Source organism: Solanum stenotomum, chromosome 1, assembly GCF_019186545.1.
Source record: "Solanum stenotomum isolate F172 chromosome 1, ASM1918654v1, whole genome shotgun sequence".
Classification (NCBI taxonomy): Eukaryota; Viridiplantae; Streptophyta; class Magnoliopsida; order Solanales; family Solanaceae; genus Solanum; species Solanum stenotomum.
Window position 1 is genome coordinate 15,654,283 of NC_064282.1, and position 19,323 is coordinate 15,673,605.

The 19,323-nt window shown below is 32.6% G+C and overlaps 1 protein-coding gene across 1 annotated transcript; it reads right to left on the reverse strand.

The window, feature by feature from the left end:
* Nucleotides 1-925: 925 nt before the first annotated feature.
* On the reverse strand, nucleotides 926-12,617 carry LOC125877364 (acyl-CoA hydrolase 2-like). The gene is made up of 17 exons (XM_049558682.1): nucleotides 12,483-12,617; nucleotides 12,311-12,403; nucleotides 11,545-11,612; nucleotides 11,364-11,445; nucleotides 11,016-11,062; nucleotides 10,482-10,607; nucleotides 9,360-9,437; nucleotides 9,147-9,234; nucleotides 6,574-6,686; nucleotides 5,811-5,873; nucleotides 5,663-5,718; nucleotides 2,958-3,062; nucleotides 2,803-2,859; nucleotides 2,272-2,373; nucleotides 1,380-1,428; nucleotides 1,203-1,271; nucleotides 926-1,090 (listed from the first exon to the last, which is right to left on the reverse strand). The coding sequence occupies exons 1-17, from the start codon at nucleotides 12,496-12,498 to the stop codon at nucleotides 1,016-1,018; spliced, it is 1,287 nt and encodes a 428-aa protein (XP_049414639.1). The 5' UTR covers nucleotides 12,499-12,617; the 3' UTR covers nucleotides 926-1,015.
* Nucleotides 12,618-19,323: the final 6,706 nt, after the last annotated feature.

The window sequence follows — 19,323 nt, forward strand, 5'->3', positions numbered from 1 at the left end:
ACCAGGATCTGTAACATAAGCAATGGTGTAAGTGAGCAACTCAATAGGAGCAAAGTACACAAATGTTTAATTGTGCAAAAGAAAAAGAATAAGAAGTTCAGAATTTTTGTTGTTTTAAAATGAAAGAAAATTCCTCTATTTATAAACAACAAAGAATAGTGTGAACAAATATTTGTTGTGCCTTATTGGAAAAGTTGCAACCCTTCGAAAAGTTCATAACATTTCATAAAAGTCACAATTTTTTCATAAAAGTTACAACTTTTCATAAAAGTCACAACTTTTTATGAAAGGGAAGACTAGTTTTGAAAATAAATAAATTAAAAGGAAATCTTGATTGTGGCGCCACGTAGGCGGGCCTAGAGTTCTCTTTTATATATATATATATATATATATATATACACACACTTATGATATATGATTAATTTATATATAAAAAATATGATTCAAGTATTAATGTATTAATATTACGTGTATAGTTGCATATTAGTTATAAGTGAACAAGGCAAATTAATATAAGAAAGCTTAAAAGAGAGCTCAATTCTTAGTAGTCACAACACTCATGAAATTACATTGAAAAAATTTTCTGAAACAAACAGTGTTCATACACATACACGAGTCAACTAAAGACATTTAACAAATGATATCTTGAAATCAAATAGTTATTTGCAACATTTTGTTTATTCTAATAGCGAATGTAGAACATGAAAGTTGAAAAAAAAACAATAACTTTTAACTTTAACAATCTAGTCGATCAATGTAACAATTTCAATGCCTCTTTTCGCGGGGGTTAGGATTATATAAAGGTGAGGTGAGAGGTACAGAGACTATGGCGGGGATGTTCTGACTTCTGTATGATAAAATACAGATACAGTCATAGCTCAACTCTATCACAAGTTAACCCGCTATCTTTATTCTCATTCACGACCTCTGTAGTATTTATTTGAGCTCTTCAGCAGTGTTACTGCTAATGAACCTGTAGTGACTACTCCTCTTTTCTCATTCGACCTGGCATGGATTAGAGCATTGGTCGAAATGCAGGTAATTTTCTGGCTGGCCTCAATAAGCCCTCTTGAGTAATTGACACTACGAGCTAGAGATCAACAAGCATTAAAAATAGGCACATTAACAAAGCAAGAAAATAAAACGAACAAAACACAACTTTGGCAGCTCACAGAATACACTTCTCAGAACTAGTACTTTACCTCTCCCTTCTTATTAAACATTTGCCCCCACACAAAGCCACGTGCATTATAAGCAGTCGGACTGTTGATCTATAAAATGATAAACAGTTAGAGCGAAGGCTGCAAGTAATGGAAACCACTAGTAAAGGGATGGTGGTTCTTAAAAACATCACGAGTACTTTAACTTTTCTTTCTTACCACAAACAGTATCCAATCATCAGCTTTCACAGGTCTGTGGAACCACATCCTGGGAAAAGGGACGGAAGTAAAAATGTAAGTACATTTGCATGCCAAGTGCCTTCCTTTAACTAGCAATAAAAGAGATAAAAGACACTCATGATTCAGGTAAGATATTCCTTGAACACTATTTTGATCTTTAAATTCCATGTGTAACGTTATGGGAGAATCTCATCAAAGACCTATCAGAATCTGGAAAGTTCGGATTTCCAGATTTTCATGTCAATAACACAAAAATCACTAATTTGGAGACATTAATTTCCCATCCTATAAGAGACAATTGTTACAAGAAGTTGTGATTAGCAAAAAGAGGTCCAACTGAGACCATCTGGGACGGGTTTCAATGCCCTCCAGCAACTCCTTCACCAGTAGTGGAAGTAAAACCTAGGCTTGGACGTCAATTACCAACATCACTCCACCATATCCCTTCACTGCCGCCTTCTATTGTTCTTTTACCTTTCTATTTATTTTCCCAACCAAAGGCAGGGATCAGACCCACACGGGTGTGTTATGAGCAGCCTTAACTCAGGTAAGGAAGGCTCTGTAGAAGTTTGTAAGGACTACAGATTGCAGGTTTCCCAACCCTGTATAATGCCACTTAACCATCAGAGGCCTAGTGGCAATTTCTTAAAGAGACCATAGTTCATGGCTGAAGAATCAATAGTTGAAGGCATGCATAGGCAAATATGTGATGTTGTGTTGTTAGAAGTAAATATTCATGAGTTTGAAAGGCAATACAAGCAACAATTTGATGATAAGCTGCTCAGGCAAACATCGACATATTCAAGATAAATATAAAGCTGGCACATTAAAGAAAAAAAAACAAAATGGTCTACAAGTTGTTGGAACTCACGAATGATCCAGACTAACAGAACTTGTCTCGAAACCCATCTTTCGGTGAGGATTCAGACTGACTGTAAGAAAGATTAGATCTGATGTATATGCTGCAACACATCTGCAACCAGCAAAAATATTGCATGAAAAGATGCAGACTGAAATATGGACTCAATTCTGCAATAAATGTAAAAGCTTTGGTATGCTAAAATAATATGTTCCTGATTTTAATTTCTTTTATGTTCCCTTTTGATGGTAAATATGAACCTACAAGGAAGAAATGTGATTTTGAAGAAAAAAATATACGACTTTTTAAGCACTAATATTAGCTATACACGGTCCCAAGTGGGAGTATACCCAAAGAAGTGCAGATAACAAAGTTGTGTTCACTTGTGTACCCCAAGTCCTCAAGTATCCTTTAGAACTCTTTCTCTATCAATAACAAATCTACTCATGAGAGTCTCTTGCTGACTGATTTGCTACCAAACAGACTGCTTTGCTCCTTTTAAGTATGAGCTCAGCTAATTAGATGAAAGGACTGATAGCTTACCTATGTAAAGCCTGGTCATCTGAAAGTTTTCCTTTTGCTCTGAACCAATATCTCAAACTGCGTAGGAAAGAGATGATGCAAACCTTGGACTGTCAATTTAGTTAATTACAGTTGCTACCTCAGAAGGGAAATTAATAGCTGAAAGCACGACCAACCTTGGAGGAGACTTGGTGTAATTAGTGGCATTGTTAGGTTCACAAAACCTTATTTCTATTGGCCAGGGAACAAAATTTGCAGTAGAAACCTTATTTCGGTATGTCCTGTCAAAATTCACTGTTAGCATCACCTAACCAAGGATCCCAAAAATAAGTAACCACAAACAGAATAAAAAAGCTTTATGCAGCTTCAATTTTCAGGTCTCGGGGCAAGGTAGGAAAATATGCAATCAATTAATCTTGATAACGTTATCCCTCACATTAATTAAATTCAGAGTTGTCAAAAATCATTTGAGGTTTAAATTAGTGTGCTAAGAACAAGAATGACCTTTATTTCTCAATTAAACCTTGCTAAAGGAAACGATAATTATGTGCCGTGTCAAGGCCTAATTTAAATTTTGTTAATTCACTACGTCACGATGCCTTTCATAAGATGGCAACTAATGAAATGTTTTGAATTCAAACAAAAAGAGGTCAACTTCCAACTTGTTGTGTTTTCCTTTTGACAGAAGAATCCAAAAGAAAAATCCCATATCCCCTTAAACCCAAATCCAAATGCTCCTGGAAAACACAATGATAAACCTAAAATAAAAACAAAACAAAGCATTCCTTTGTTCACATGTCAGACGGTTGCATTACAGGCTTTAAAAGCTAAATATGTCCCAGCTCGGTAGTTGGACCTGGAACCAGATTGCCACCACAAAAGGATGCTCATATTAACAAGAGACTTCCACCATCCTTACTCCTATTGCTAAATTGTGTACGCAGGGTTAGCATTTTCCAACCTTCTCTCACTTACATTCTCTTATGATTGTTCCTTTCCTTATTTTTTGGGATAACAAAGAGTTTTTGTCAATGTAGTCTAAGATTCATGTAGCTAAACCCAACTTGCTTGGGATAGAGACGTAGTTCTTATAATATAATTATAAGAATATTTTTTTTGCTTTTTCACTGGCTTGTTTATCCATTGTAGTGACTTGTTCGGTTAAAATTGTTTCCTAGGTGCTACAGTTGGAATTCCTAGTGTAAGTAGCTTGAGAGAAAATTAGATCCGAAAGGATTGATAAGTGTAACTAGGAGGTATTTCATAACATCAATAAAAAAGTCTAACTAGGAAGTATTTGTCACAAGAAGAACCATTTTGCTATATTAAGGATCTTACTAATCCCTATAGCTTTTGTGTCTACTTGGTTTCATTGTCACCAAGTTGTCATCAGTCATCATCATCACAGTCATATGTTTCCATCTGCGAATTTATAGGTGCTCCATCATATTTGGAGCTTATGGCATTTTCCTCCATAATGAGAGTTAAAACTACCTCTTTAAGGGTGATATGACCAATGTCAGAAACAAATTTCGTCGTACCGTATTCCAGATATCTTCTTCACTCTCTTTCCTTCTCCGCCTTGAGTTCCTTCTTCCTCCCTAGTTATTCCCTTCTTTCAGATGTCTAATTCACTTGTTCTCTTCTCTGCCTGTACCCTTCTCTCTTATCTGTTTTCATACAAACTGCAGCATCTATACTAATAGATGATATAGTATGGATCTCATAGTTTTGTAAAACCGTGTTGTAAATATCTCCATTCTCTCTCTATCTCTCCCCATCATCCCGCTTGAGTTATCCTCCCAATGCAACAGCATCTATTCTAAACCTCTTATTTCATCTCATTCTCCTTTTCCCTGTTATTCTTTTCTGTCACAAGTCCAGTTTCACTTCTTCCTTTTCTCTGCGCTGCCCTCTTCCGTATCTCTTATTTCAAAAGCGCCCGCATCTTTTCTGCACCTCTTTCTTTATCTCTCCAGCTTCAAATAGTTCTGCATTATTTCCATTTTTTACAACAGATTTTTTCCCAGGTCTTTCTACATGCAGTTTTTTCTTCCATCTAAAGGGCAGGGGTGGCTCAATGCCCTTTAAAAATGAGGCATATGGCTTAGGCCCCCAAAATCGAAGGGCCTAATTTTTTAGTAATAATAAAATAATTTAAGTTTTTTTACCAAAAAAATAAATAAAGAATGTTTTAATTTGTTTCAAAACATTAAAGAATGTTTCTATTTTATGGATCAATTTTTAAATTTAACTTCCACCTGATATGTTTAAGATTAAAAAATATTTTGGTATATATATATATATATCTTTAGTTTAAGATCATAAAAAAATAATTAAAATTTAGGCCTTCAACTTATTTTTGGCTTTAGGTCACTAATTAGTCTGCTCCATCAAATCATTCGTTATTTGGTATTCAATCTATTTAGAGCCAGACTCACAAGTTCTAATAAACATTAGATCTTCTAGAGTGCAAAAGAATCTACATAACCCGACTGAAATCTCATGTTTCTTTTCTGCTAAAAGGAAGTCTTACAAGTGAAGAAATGGTTAATCAGGCTTGCCATGAGAATTGTTTAATGAAACTCATGACTAGCAAAAGCATGTACTACTATATCCACTTTGAAGCCAAAGTATTCAAAAATATAAGACAGTTCATGCTGGAAAAGTTACACTTCCAAAGACACAAGTTCAATAGTGTAGTGTATCCCATACGATTTGCTAAATTACTTCCTCTTCACCTAATTATTTTAAATGGTTTCGTCAAGGCAAATACTTTTAAGCCTATGGACCACACTATTTACAACACATTACCACATAATATATGTGTACACCAAATTATAACAAATTTAAAACATTAGATTATGATGGCATAACTGACCTGGGAAGTCGAGGATCAGTCTTGCGCATTTCTCTCAAATCTTCCATTGACAAAAGCTGTGATTGGATTTCAACAAAAGCACAAGGAAAAGAGGGCTTAGAGCACAATCACAGACATAGCAAAGCTCATTGAACTGTAAGAAGGTTACCGTTTCTGGATCAGGCACATCAGGCATTTTTGCTTCTTGGTGATCAAATCCATCTTCATCTTTCTGTCACATTATATACCAATAATAAATGCAGTTTTAAGAAAAATATTACAAACATAACAACCAGTAAAAAGATAATGGTGTAATGAACACATAAAGTGTGTCATATAAAGTTGCATCTGACCAAAAAAGTTACTGCAATATTCTAGGCAAAAACAAGTGATCCATCGAAGTCCCAATCATCATTGTGAGTCTAGGGTTTTCGTGCAGTTGAATCAGGAAACGATCAGAAGAATAGGGTATTCCATGGTAGGAATTCAAAACGAGCAGAACAAAGCATTTCAGAAATGACTGAAAGTTATCAGCCGATCCAATTGTTTTCCCTAGTACACCTAGCTAACTTTCAACTTTCTTTGTTATTTTGTGAGATTAGAAGATTAAAAGTTAATATTAACATGTGATGCAAACATGATATCCACAGATGGAGAATATGAAGGACAATTTAATAGAAATCCCAAGTTGAGTTGAATTCATTCATAGCAACACTTTCTATATTGATACTTCCAATGCTTTTTCTTCACCGTTTGTATTTCTACCACAAATTCTCATTACATAGCATGCAAGTTCATGCCTTCACATAAATAAAATCAACTTGCTACAATCATATTAATTAAGGAAACCTATTTATGCTGAATTACAAAAGTGAGTCACAAAAAAGGGTATGCTAAGATGTGACCAACTTGATGAAAGGCTGATAAATCACCTGAAATGAAGCTAGCAGTGTGAATACGACATTCCCTTTCTGAATTGCATCCACCCTCCGTGTAGCAAAGCTCTTTCCATCACGTACACGGTAAACTTGATATATGATTGGAACTACAATCATAAGTGTGAGACTAGGTAAGATACAAGTTTTTACTCAACCAGATTTACATTGGTACATGAAGAAGAGGTTTATATAGATAATTCTACTGGGATCAAACACTCTATACCCTAGTGAACTGACTCCTCAGTCTAGAACACATGAGAAAGTAACAGAGTAAATAAGCCATATTAGCAAACTTTCTTCAATCTAACAGCAATCATTTAGTAAGTCAATAAATAAAATGTATTTCATAAATCGTTCAAGGCTTAAAATCCTACAACCCATCAATAGCCAGACAGGGAAACACTTTAGTCCAATACATGTTAGCCAATTATTTACTCATAATTTGAGGAGAGCAATGATGACATGGAAACCATATAGAATCTAACATTTAAGGTCAGCTTGTGAAGGATGATGATTCTTATATCTTGGCAACTAACCAAAGAGCCAGAGCAGAGAAGAAAAGTAAGAAACTCATATGGTCAGCAGAGTTCAGCAAGCTGATACATACTAGAACTAGCAGACCCCAACATGAACACACTGGTTTCTTGGAAGTTTTTTTCTTAATAGTTCAAACCACAAAAATACTAGTAATACTTTCTGATTTCTTGTAGATTTGTATTACTTCAATAACTCTGGCTATAGAATAAAAATCAAACCAATCTGAGGGTGTTATACTTCCTTAACTGACAGCACATGCAGCAAGTTAGCAACAGAAGAGGTTTGTTCGGTTCCTCCACACAACCCAAACAAGGCACAACATGAAGAATCACGGAAAAAGAAATGAGCTTTTATCAAAAAGCCTTCAGCATTCTAAGAACGGTTAGCAAAGTGGTTGATGCCTTCATTTAAAAGAAAGTCGCAATCCAATGAAAAGCAGCAGTTGAGCTACTAAAAATGCCTAACTCCTACAGGTTGGATGTTTTTCATTCTTCAGCACCGATATTTTTATGACAGACATAATCAGGGTGGAGAACTTTTGGCTATAATTATAAACAGTAAACAATGATTTAGGCTCCATTAAGCATCTAAACTAAGTTAGCAGCGCTACTACCAAGTCTGTTTTCTTTCTAGTTTATTGAACAAACATATATATGTACATATACTGATATACAAATATATGAAGTGGAATTTGAGGATAAAATAAAATAGAACTTGTCTTGAATTGGTTTTCTAGACAGTATACAAGAGGCCCCTTTACCAACATTGTGAAAGGTCTGATACCATATAAAAAAAGATATTAGCTCTTTGGAGCTCCTAATATGGAGTTTTGGCTACTAGAAACAAGGTTAATTCAGATTCCATGAAGAAAAGTTCACATCAAGAGAACTTCCCTAATTACCGGCAAGTATTCCATAATCTTAACCTATATATGTAAGAAGATAATTGATAATAATTATAAGTGCCTTGCAGAATAAGGTGGAGAGAGAACTGAGGTGAAGAATGCGGTAGAAAGCCAGACTTCAAGAATAAGAGTAGGGCTGTTTGAAACTGTAGAGGCTCCAGCATACCCCACCTTTTCCTTATGTTGAGATATTAGGCCTCAACCCCAACAAGCCACTTTCTGCGATTTAGAAGAGGGCTCCCATATGGGGTAGTGAAGAGGTCAAGAATTGATGTTGTGTAGGTAGGAAAGATTCCTGCAAAAAGTTGTCACCCCTAGCCAGCTTGTTATATATCTTACCAGCATCCAAGGATCAGTTGGCTATGCGGGTTAATGATTGGCAAAGGCATTCACTAGCTATACCTGCCTGATGCCCCTTCAATTAAAAGCCAATTTGTCCAATACCACACCAAAGCAACATGCCTACAGTAACACAGAGCTCACACTGGGCCTCTCATCCTCTTTCTGTGTCTTTTCTCGTTGGGGGTGGGTGCAGAGAAATCATTCTAGGTTCTAACCTCCACCTTAGAAAGGAAACCAAAACCGGCTAGAAATTCAACTAGATGCGAATATGTAGTTGTCGAGGGCACTAAGGAGCTTTACCATTGCAAATTGATTCTTTTCATCAGTAGTTTTGATTCAACCTCTGTTCAAAATGTTGAGGGTGTTAAAATATTAAGAATGCTAACAAACTGAAAGTAATAATATGTTTATATTTACTAATTAAAATTCAAAAGAAGGTTAAGGTTATTAACATAAACAAGTCTCTTTTTTCTGCTCAGCATTATGCAAACCTGTAATTGCGCACACGTTGTACCTCTTGGAAACCGAACACAAGCATGACATAAATTCTTTCACGCATTGCCACTCATTAAAAGGGAAGATTTCCAAAACAACACTAGATAAATCATACAGTTGTGCGCACTGACATAGGATTCCAAAGAACTCAAAGATATGTGCATTAGCTTATATTGGCTATATATTTCAGACATAGCATTGGCAGTAGGCATAGAGAATTAAGTAATCACTAAAAGGTTTAAAAAACGAAAGTGCTTAAGGCAAAAAATAATAAAGGAAAGCTACTTACTTTCAAGATCCCCAACAAGAAGGAAGTAGGCATGCAAACTATGAACAATTTTGAGAAAATCGACAGTTTTTGATGCAGCAGCCAATGCCTGCATATTAGAGCATAGAGAATGAAGTAATTATTGACAAAGAGGTCCCAAGTCATATGAAGTTAAACTCCAATTAAAGTGAGTGGCTCACGGTGTGGCGGGGAAAGAGGGCATTTTAATTTTACCTGCCCAATAAACTGACCTCCAAACACTTTCCCAAATCTAGGGGCATCTGGCAATGTTATACCTTGGAAAATGTTCACCTTCAACAGAACATTTATGTTAGAACTCCCAAATATTCCTATTTTCTAAGGGGACATTGAACTGGTAATACAATGAAACATCAATCCTCCAAAAAAGAAATGTTCCAAAGGGAAACAATCTGCAAGCGCATGTGATTGGATATAGCAATTATCCTGATCTACCAAATTATCTTTGAACAATTCAAGCATTCATAAGAACAAGTATCTTATTTCTTAAGCAAATCAAACCTTTAAAAGATCTATGAGCCTGTTAAAGAAAGCATATGAAATAAATGGAACCATTATCCCACAAAAGAAAGACAAGTGACTCGGAGTTCAAAGTGCAATGGTAAAGAATGAAATACTATCACCGGCTATGCACCAAGAAGTTCCTCTTTTGCATACTGCCGACAATAGGTTAAGCAGAAATAACCGATGCTTTGAGGGGAAATCAAAGATATTTTTTAGCATTGGACCTCATTGACTCCTTGGCCACATAGAGCCTAAAGGAGTCAAGTCCTGTGAGTTTTCTGAATACACTCATTACCCCCTTGTGCTGCAGTTTATTGAATAAAATTATTTCACGGCAAAATAGAAATATAAATAGAAACTCACTAGTAGCTAGAAAAAGGATCATTTCTTAGCCTAAGTAGTTAAGAATATCAACATCACTTATTAGCAGTATATTCCCGATGCAAGTCAATTAAGTCTCTACTCTCTAACATGAAGCGAAACCCATTTGCCTTACAAACCGAACTCCTCACTAGTTAACACCATCAGCTATCAGGTGCAACCCATATCTCTAAATGGGGAGGAGGAAAGACGAGAGAATTCTTTAGTGTTGAGAATTAAAGACAGAAATATAAAGGAGATTAAACTCCTACATTTTGTTAAAGGACATAGCATGTCATAGGCGGCAGCATACCCGAGTATTGGTACATAAATTGGCAAAGATGACTGAGTCTAACAAATTTAAGAAGGAAAGAACAGAAATTTACAGCCAACATATAAAGTAAAAGGCATGGGAGGTCAACGATTAGGTTACAGAAGGCATAAATAACATACCTCAATAGGCTCCAAGAGCAATATGTGTTCCACAAGTGGACACAGGTCTCTTTCTTGATCTGCGTTCCAAATTGATTTGGGCTGGAGCAGATTATTATGCTCATGAGGCAACACTAAGCAGGTCAGCTGCCATTAGAGAAAGTTAGAACATGTTACTCGATTACAGGAATCCTAACGATTCGAGGATCGAAAGATTGTCCAGGAGAGAACTCGAGGATTCAATCAATGGAGATGAATAGAAGAAGAGAGAAACAGAGAGAAGAGAGAAAGTGAATCTGTATATTTCATATCTTGTACAATGAGTTGATTACAAGCTATATAGTGATTGAATTGAACTAACTTGAACTTTTAAGCTAAAACAGAATCGGTTACTAACTAACTGCTTAACTAACTTTTCACTGAAGTTAACTAACACGTGGAATTGTAACTAATCATGTATCAGAACATAACTACAAAATGAGATGCAGAATCCCCTGGACATCATGAAATAACTACGGAAAAGAAAACCGTTCTATGGTTAGAAAGAGGCAGTACCTTAGACAATGCGATCACCTCGGCAGGCTGTTTAGATGTCGCCAAACCTGCCATAACATCTTGAACCTTGTAATCAACCAACATTTAAGATTGAAAGTCTAAAAGTGATTGAACATGACTGTGGTACTAATTTAATAGAGGCCAAAAAGAGACCAACAGAGAGGCAATAACTGAATCTAGACTCTGAAGCAACATATAAAAAATTTATACAGTAAAAGGTGATAACACTGAGTAGAGGCCATAACAGGACAAGATAGTCAATTCAAAAGATTCCTTAATTTAGGAAGTTGGGATCAAGAGAAAATTAAAAGGCAAAAAATTATACGAAGATGGCAAGGAGCACCTCACCATGACCAAAATAATCAAATTTTTTCAGCTGGAATTCAGGACGATTTTCATCATCAGCTTGGCTGAAACCGCAGACTTCTGCCTGGAAATAAGATTACCATAACAACAAAAAAAATTCAATCTCATGATTTATGTTCACACACACTCAGTACAACAAAGCAAAAACAACACTCAGAATTACCTCTCCATCCCATATGAAGTAAATTCCATCCACAGCTTCTCCTTCGCGGATAATATAATCTCCACAATCTGCAACGGTAACACAAAATAAATTGAAAAAAAAGGTGATCGTTTGATATTATAGTTTATCATCAAATGATAATGCGTCAAATACCGTAACTCTCACCTTTACAAATATTTTCTTTCTATATAGATCTACCATCAAATGAAAACTCTGTGAGAACTATGACCATAAACTAGAAGAAACAACTTAAGCTTTTCAAGTAAAAGCAACGCATGCCACCAACAAGGATTGTGGTGGAGTGGTAAGTACTCCTTCATCATTAACTAAGAGGTCCCGGGTTCGAGCCCCTTTGAGTACGGAGTCACCTTTGTTAGAGAGCGTTTTATCCCCAATGTGGGACTCCCGGCGCAAATCCGAATTTAGTCGGGCTCCAATGTGGGTACCGGACACTGGGTGGGAAACGAAAAAAAGTAAAAGCAACGCATGCCCACTTCTAAGTAGTAGAATAAGCCAATAAGGGCGGGGTATATACACTATTTCTTCAGAAAAAAAAAAAAACTATAAATCTATTAATCAAATGATGAATCTTGATTTTCTTGATATAGATATAATGAAAAATCCAGTACAAACTAGAATAAGACGAATTATTAAAATTTATCAAACTTATAAGAAATAGCATTAACTATATAACCTGACTAATGATGAATCTTGAATTCTTGATAACATAATATTGAATTCTTGATAAACATGATAAAGAAATTACCATAATGTTTAACCTTGACGAGTTGGGCAATTTTCTTGAGAGATGAACTGGGTAGCCTCTGCAACAATGGCACCTCACCCAAGAACTCAATCACTACACAAACAAGAATAACTCAAATTAGATCAAATTTCAAAACCCCAAATAGATTTCATTCCAATTCTTAAAGATTTACCTGATTCAGTATCCATATATTTGTATGAACAGAAAATTAAACCAAGAAATCGACCGTGGAAAGAATTCAATAATTTTCAGTGGAAAAAGGGCTACAGTTATAATGTGATTTTTAATTTTTAATTTTGGGTTCTTGTACTGCTTTTATATAGTCAAATTTCAATGAGAACAGTAAGGACCACACAATTATCGATTTCTTAAACGTGTCAAATTTGGACAATCGTTTACTTTAGGACAGTAGTGTCAAATTTGGACAAAATATGAAATCATGAAATGAATAAATTAGATATATATTGTGCCCTTGTTTTCATTTGGAGGAAAATAAAAAATTATTTTATTTTATTTGAAAATTTTTAAAGTTTAAGTTTGGTCATAAATTTGGAAAAAGTTAAACACTTAAATATATTTTTTATAAATATGATTTATATTTTCAATCTCTAAATACTAGTAAAATAATTCAATTTAATTCTTACAACTCCACTATAATATGAAAAATAAATAATATTACAATTAAACATTGTCGTTTGGTATGTATTAGAGTATGTATAGCTTATACGACATTTGATAGGTGGATAAGAAAGAAGTTATTCGTGCATATAATTAATATGATGTTTGGTAGGTGGATAAGAAAAAAGTTATTCATGTATATAATTAATATGGTGTTTGGTAGGTGAATAAGAAAAAAAGTTATTTATGTATAAAATTAATACGACGTTTGGTTGACAATTTAAAATATTAAGGAAATTTGTGTATTATTTATGCGGAGTAGAAGGTGAAATAATTAATACATGTATAGCTAATACATGAATAAAAAGTTAAAATGACAATATTACCCTTATCACTCCAACTTGACTACTTTCTTCTTCTACATAATTAAAGAAATATTTTAATTCAAATAAAAGTTAAAGCAAAGTTAAAGAAGGAGAGGATATAATTGTAAAAAATGTTATAATTTAAAAAATATATAATTTTATTAATTTTTAATATAAAAACAACACCCAAAGAAATAATTTATGCATAACTAAACCATGAATAGCTAATACTTGTATAACGAATGCATAGTTAATACTTGCATAACTAATACCCACATTACTAATATTTGTATAATTAATACCCACATTATTAATACTCACATTGCTAATACTTGTATAACTAATACACACTACTAATACATATATAACTAATATCCACATTACCAATACATGTATAACTCTATTCAGCTACCAAACGATCCGGAAATCAACCGCATGGAGTCATGTTTCTGTCTCCCATAACATCATTGGGATAATATTTTTAAAATAAAGAGATAGTAAAAAGTTGAGGTGATAAATAAATGAGGTGGTTCTTATAAAAAATAAAAAGAGTTGGGTAATACTTAAAAATAAAATGATATTAAAATGAAAAAAAAAGTGAAGAGGTTGTTTCCAAAATTATAAATACAATTTCAAGTTATAATGAGATTTATTTATTTTTTTAAAAAAAAAGTTGGGGTAATATTTAAAAATAAAGTGATATTGGGGATCTATTCTTCTTTGTGACATAAAAAGGTACTCCACATAACTAGTCAGTTATTTCAAGGGAAAAGACATAAATTTACCCTTAAACTTGTTTTAAAATATCAGTTACATGCTTAAATTATCATAACGATCTATTACACATCTTAACTGTTTAAACATGAATTTTTTTACCCTCTAAAATTGAAGTGGCAAAAAATAAAAATAAAAAATAAAAGATTTTACAGTAAAAAAAATAAATTAAAATCTTCATTTTACTATCATTCTACCCCCACCCTCCACCCCCAACCCAACGCCTCTTCTTCTTCTTCACAGGCAACCATCTTCTTCTTTTTTATTTTTTTCATCATTTTTTTATACCCAATTTTCATCCACCCCACTAAGGGTGTCAAAAATGAACCCAAACATAGGTAACCCGCCCAGAATTTTAAGAGTTGGGCTCAAGATAATTTGGATTGAGTTCAATCTCAACCATTCAAGCCTAACCAACTTTAAGAGAATCATTAATTAAGCCCAATTCAATCTCCAATTTCAACCCGTTTTAAACTCTTTACTAAGATATGTTCTTATATTAAAGGTATGAATTATTATTTATTTAACATCTTTAGGATTTATCTATCCATTTGTTACTTTTTTTTTTTGAAAAAAATAATCTTGAGAGTAAATTCGAATTGTGATTATAAAAGTTAAAAATCACTATGTTAAAATTATTGAAATTAATCGGGTCAAATTGGGCAGGTCAAGACCCAACCCGTTTTTTAGCCCATTTGAATCCAACCCATTTGAGCCCAAAGTAAACTTGGGTGGGTCAAGACCCAACTCGATTTCTAACTCAACCCATTTTACTATCTCCAATTTCAATCCAACCCGNGTCAAGACCCAACTCGATTTCTACTCAACCCATTTTACTATCTCCAATTTCAATCCAACCCGCCCATTTGACACCCCCACACCCCACTATACCTCCACCAATATCCTCCCCCCCCCCCATCATATCCTATTTTAATGCTTATTCGATTTCACAATTTTCATTATATTTGATTTTTCTCTTTGGCTTTGTTGGTGGTTGATAAAATTGATGATTAAGTTTAAAAAATATAATATAATGATGGATTTGTTGGTGTGGGGTGACAAAGAAGCGGGAATTGAAGGTGGTGGAGAAGAAAAAATTGATATTAACAATGGTGGTAGTGATATTTGGTGGTGGATTTGTACCTTTTGATGGTGATGATGTAATTTTGGCGATGAGTTTGTTTATGGGTGTCAAATTTTGTTGTGGATCTTTCTAATTTTTGTGGAGATAATGGTGATAGTATGATTTTGATGGTGAATTTGATCGTAGGTGGTGAAATTTATGGTGACTAGTTTGATTTTTATGGTGAAATATATAGATTTGGTAGTAATATGGCAGCAATGGTAGTGGTTTCATGGTGGTGTTCATTGAAGAAGAAACAATTGAATGATATAGAGAATTTTAGTCAAAATTTGATATGACATCTGATGTGACAGTGGCATGGCATTGATGTGGCGCAAGTGTAATACATCTTCCATTGTGAGAGTGGTGCTACACATCTTGGGGATTAAAAAAAATCACTATTTAGTAGCAGAGGTGTGTAATAGGTCACTATATTAGTTTAAGCGTGTAACTGACATTTCGAGACAAGTTCGGAGGTAATTTATGCATTTTCCCGTGATTTTAAATTTGAGTTGGACATGTGTTTGGAATTATTACTATTAAAATTGTTATTCTAGATTTCAGAATTACAAAAAAAATTGGTCAAAGGGTGTTTGGATTGACTTAAAAGTTGTCAAACCTATTTTTAGATCAATTTTTTACTTCTGGAAGTGTTTGGCAATTAGAAAAAATGACTTAAAATAAGTTACGAAGTTTTTGACAAGGTAAACAATGACTTAAAATAAGTCAAAAATGACTTAAAATAAGTCAAAAACCAAAACTAGGTCTCTCCCTACTTCTTATTTTTTGACTTGAAAGTCATTTAAATTTGACTTTTTATATTCGACTTAAAAGCTATTTTTTTAAGTCAATCCAAACGGGCATAACTAAGTATGAATGGATTGTTTGTGCCACGTGGAAAGGTCATATCAAGAATAGTCACCTATTGTATTATTGGCTAGTGAATCGTTATAAAATTATGTAACGACAAATATTTATTTACAAAAGCATTATGTAGATATGTGATTTATCAATGCGAGGATATTATGATATCTTATTTATGAACCATATTTTGCTCTGTTGATAAAATTATATAAGAATTGATTTTTTTAATGTAGTTTCTCACAACTTGTTAGGAACCCTATCCGAACGAAGGACTTCCTCTACCTTGAGTTCTATTTGGAATTAGGCCTCTAGAATATCTTCTCTAAGATACTTGTTCATTTTCATGTTTATAAAAGAAAATATAACTTAAGAAATTCAATTTGCATGTTCAAACAAACCTAATCATATTGTGATTTCATATTGCATGTCCAAATGGTTAAGGATAAAAATATAGATATAATATCGTTTTTTCTCAATTTAAATGACATTCTTTCCTTTTAAGCCTGTCCAAAGAGAATGTCACCTTTCTCTATTTGACAACTATTTAATTATACCACCCTCATTCCACCCCAGTTGAGTCTCACTTAACATTATTGTCAAGAGCAAAATTAAAAATATTTGTTTGACTTGATTTATTTTAAATGCTTTAAGTACTTTTATAAAGTTTGGTAAAATTTATATATAATATAAAGCTAGATAAAAAAAAAGTGATGTGGCACCTTTCTTTCGCCAAGGATCCTATTTATCTTTTTTCTCATTTTTTTGACATCTTTTGCTATTTTTTTTTATTATTATTGTAAAAAAATGAACAATTACTACTCCATTTATTCATATTCTTTAATATAAAAACATTAATTGTCTTTATTTCCATTACTCCCATGACTTTTGATTATCATAACTTCTAATTCATTTTAATAGTCATGTTTGTGATATCTTTTGGTATTCAATATTATGGTCCTATAAATAGAGGCAATAGAAAATTTTGTTACAAAAGAAATGATCAAATTTATATGTATAGTAGAGCTAAGGATTAACTTGGTGAAGTCATCTCATGTTTTTGGTCAAGAATCTGATTTTTTTTTATAACTTTATAAAATATTATTTTATATCTTAGTTTTTTTACTTATATGAGATTTGATTATTTTACTGCAGATTTTTTTGTTGAATGGAAAAATTTCATCTTTTTCTTGACATCCGATGAACGGAACGAATTTTATTTATATGTAAGTCGTACTTTTATTACTTGAATTTTATTGTACGAACTTGACAGGAAATTCAAGTAATGAAAATTTTATATCAAATGCTTAATGTGAAATTGCTGCAAAATTATTTTTTAATTTTCTTTAATGTAAAACTTAATGGTCTTAATTTTCATTACTCTCATGACTTTTTATTATTATAACCTCTAAAATATAACAATTAAATTCATGATATTATTTGGTATTCTATGTTGTAGTCCTATAAATAGAGATATTGTAAAATTTTCTTGAAATGAGCACATTTAACATTTTAAGTCGTCATGTTTTCAGTGCTCATTAAGTTGATGCGTTGGTTGACTTGAAAGAATAAGATCACGGCTATTGAATGGTGATTGTGGGTTGTGGAAGTGAACATCGACAAAAAGCTCGGAAGATTGTGCATTGATTTATATTTGTTTTAAATGTTTTAATGATTAAATCGTAAGAATGATATTGTATTATTTATTTATTTATTTTAGTTATTTCATCTCTTTATTTTGTATTTTATATAAAAAACTTATTGTTGTAAATTTATATAAAAAAAAATTGGTTCAAAATAGTAAGTTATGACTTTGTTGGACATAATTATCTATTTCTCTTCTTTTTTTGCCTTTAACTTCCTCAAAAATGTCTAAATATATTTTTTCCCCGTGAATTTTCAATTACGAATGCTTCACTACAAGTTTTAAATAACACTAAAAGCCACACAATCATGCCTTGAGTCTCTTGAGTTTTTCATCTTTACTAGATAATCTTTGGCTTGGAATTCTATTTATTTATTTATTTTATTTTTATAATATTGTAGAATAATAAATATATCAATTAATTGTTCTTTCATATTTTTAATGCAATACTTATGATCGTTATTTTCATTACTCTCATAATTTTTATTACCATCAACTCTAAAATAATTAATAGTCATATTCATGATATTATTTGTTATTCATATTATAGAAGCATTGTAATATTTTGGAGAGATGATCACATTAGTCTTTTAAATTGTTATGTTTTCGGTACTTATTTTATTCATATTTTAGTTTGACTTGAAGAATAAAATGAATGCTATTGAATGGTGATCGGTTTGTGGGAATGGATATTGACAAGAACTCTAAAAATTATGTATTGATTTCGTATTACTTCTTTTTATTTTTCAATGCATGATTAAGATTATGAGATTAATGTCGTATTTTTTTGTAGTTCTCTTTATGACTTCTCTTTGTTTTTGTATTTATAAAGAAAAAAATTAGTAAGTTTATATTTTCTTTTGGTTCAAAAGAGTAGCGTATGACTTTGTTGAAGGTCATCTAACTACTAACCAAATATTTTTCTCTATGAAATCAATTATATGTCTCAATAAATATATATTGATATCTTATCATCTTTCATAACCGTGCGAAGCGCGAACAAGTTAACTAGTAATATAATAATTTCAAACACTCATTCTAAGTCAAAATAGCAAAAACAAATTGAAATCCATAAGTTAGACATCATAATTTATGAATTTTTTTAAGTTATAAATTACAAATCAATCCAAACAGATGTCACATAAAGTGAGTCGGAGGGACTTGAAATGTTTTAATGGTTTACTCAAAAAGAAAAAAAAGTAATATGCTCTCGTACTGATAAATTGTTAATTATAAATTTAATTTTATTTATCAATAATGAATTCAATAACTCAATATATATAATTTAATAAAATATTTTAATGATTTAACTATCGATTACGATTCAATTTTAAACCATTCAAATTATGACTCTCCCTTGCTTGTTATTGCCCAAAAATATAATAATAAAACAAAGTTGATTTGGGTAAAAGAAATGAGTTATATTATTGAGTGGGTTGGGTCGAGTTAAAATTAGGTAATTTAAATAAAATCGGATAATTTTAATTGATTTGAGGTTTTCCTTCCAAGGAGGAGAGGGATATATTTGTTAAGTTTATTGACGACAAAGGTAAAAATAACTTGATTCTAACAACAGAACTTAAGTCAACCAATAAAACAAATTTGAGGGTCCATTTTCAACGTATAT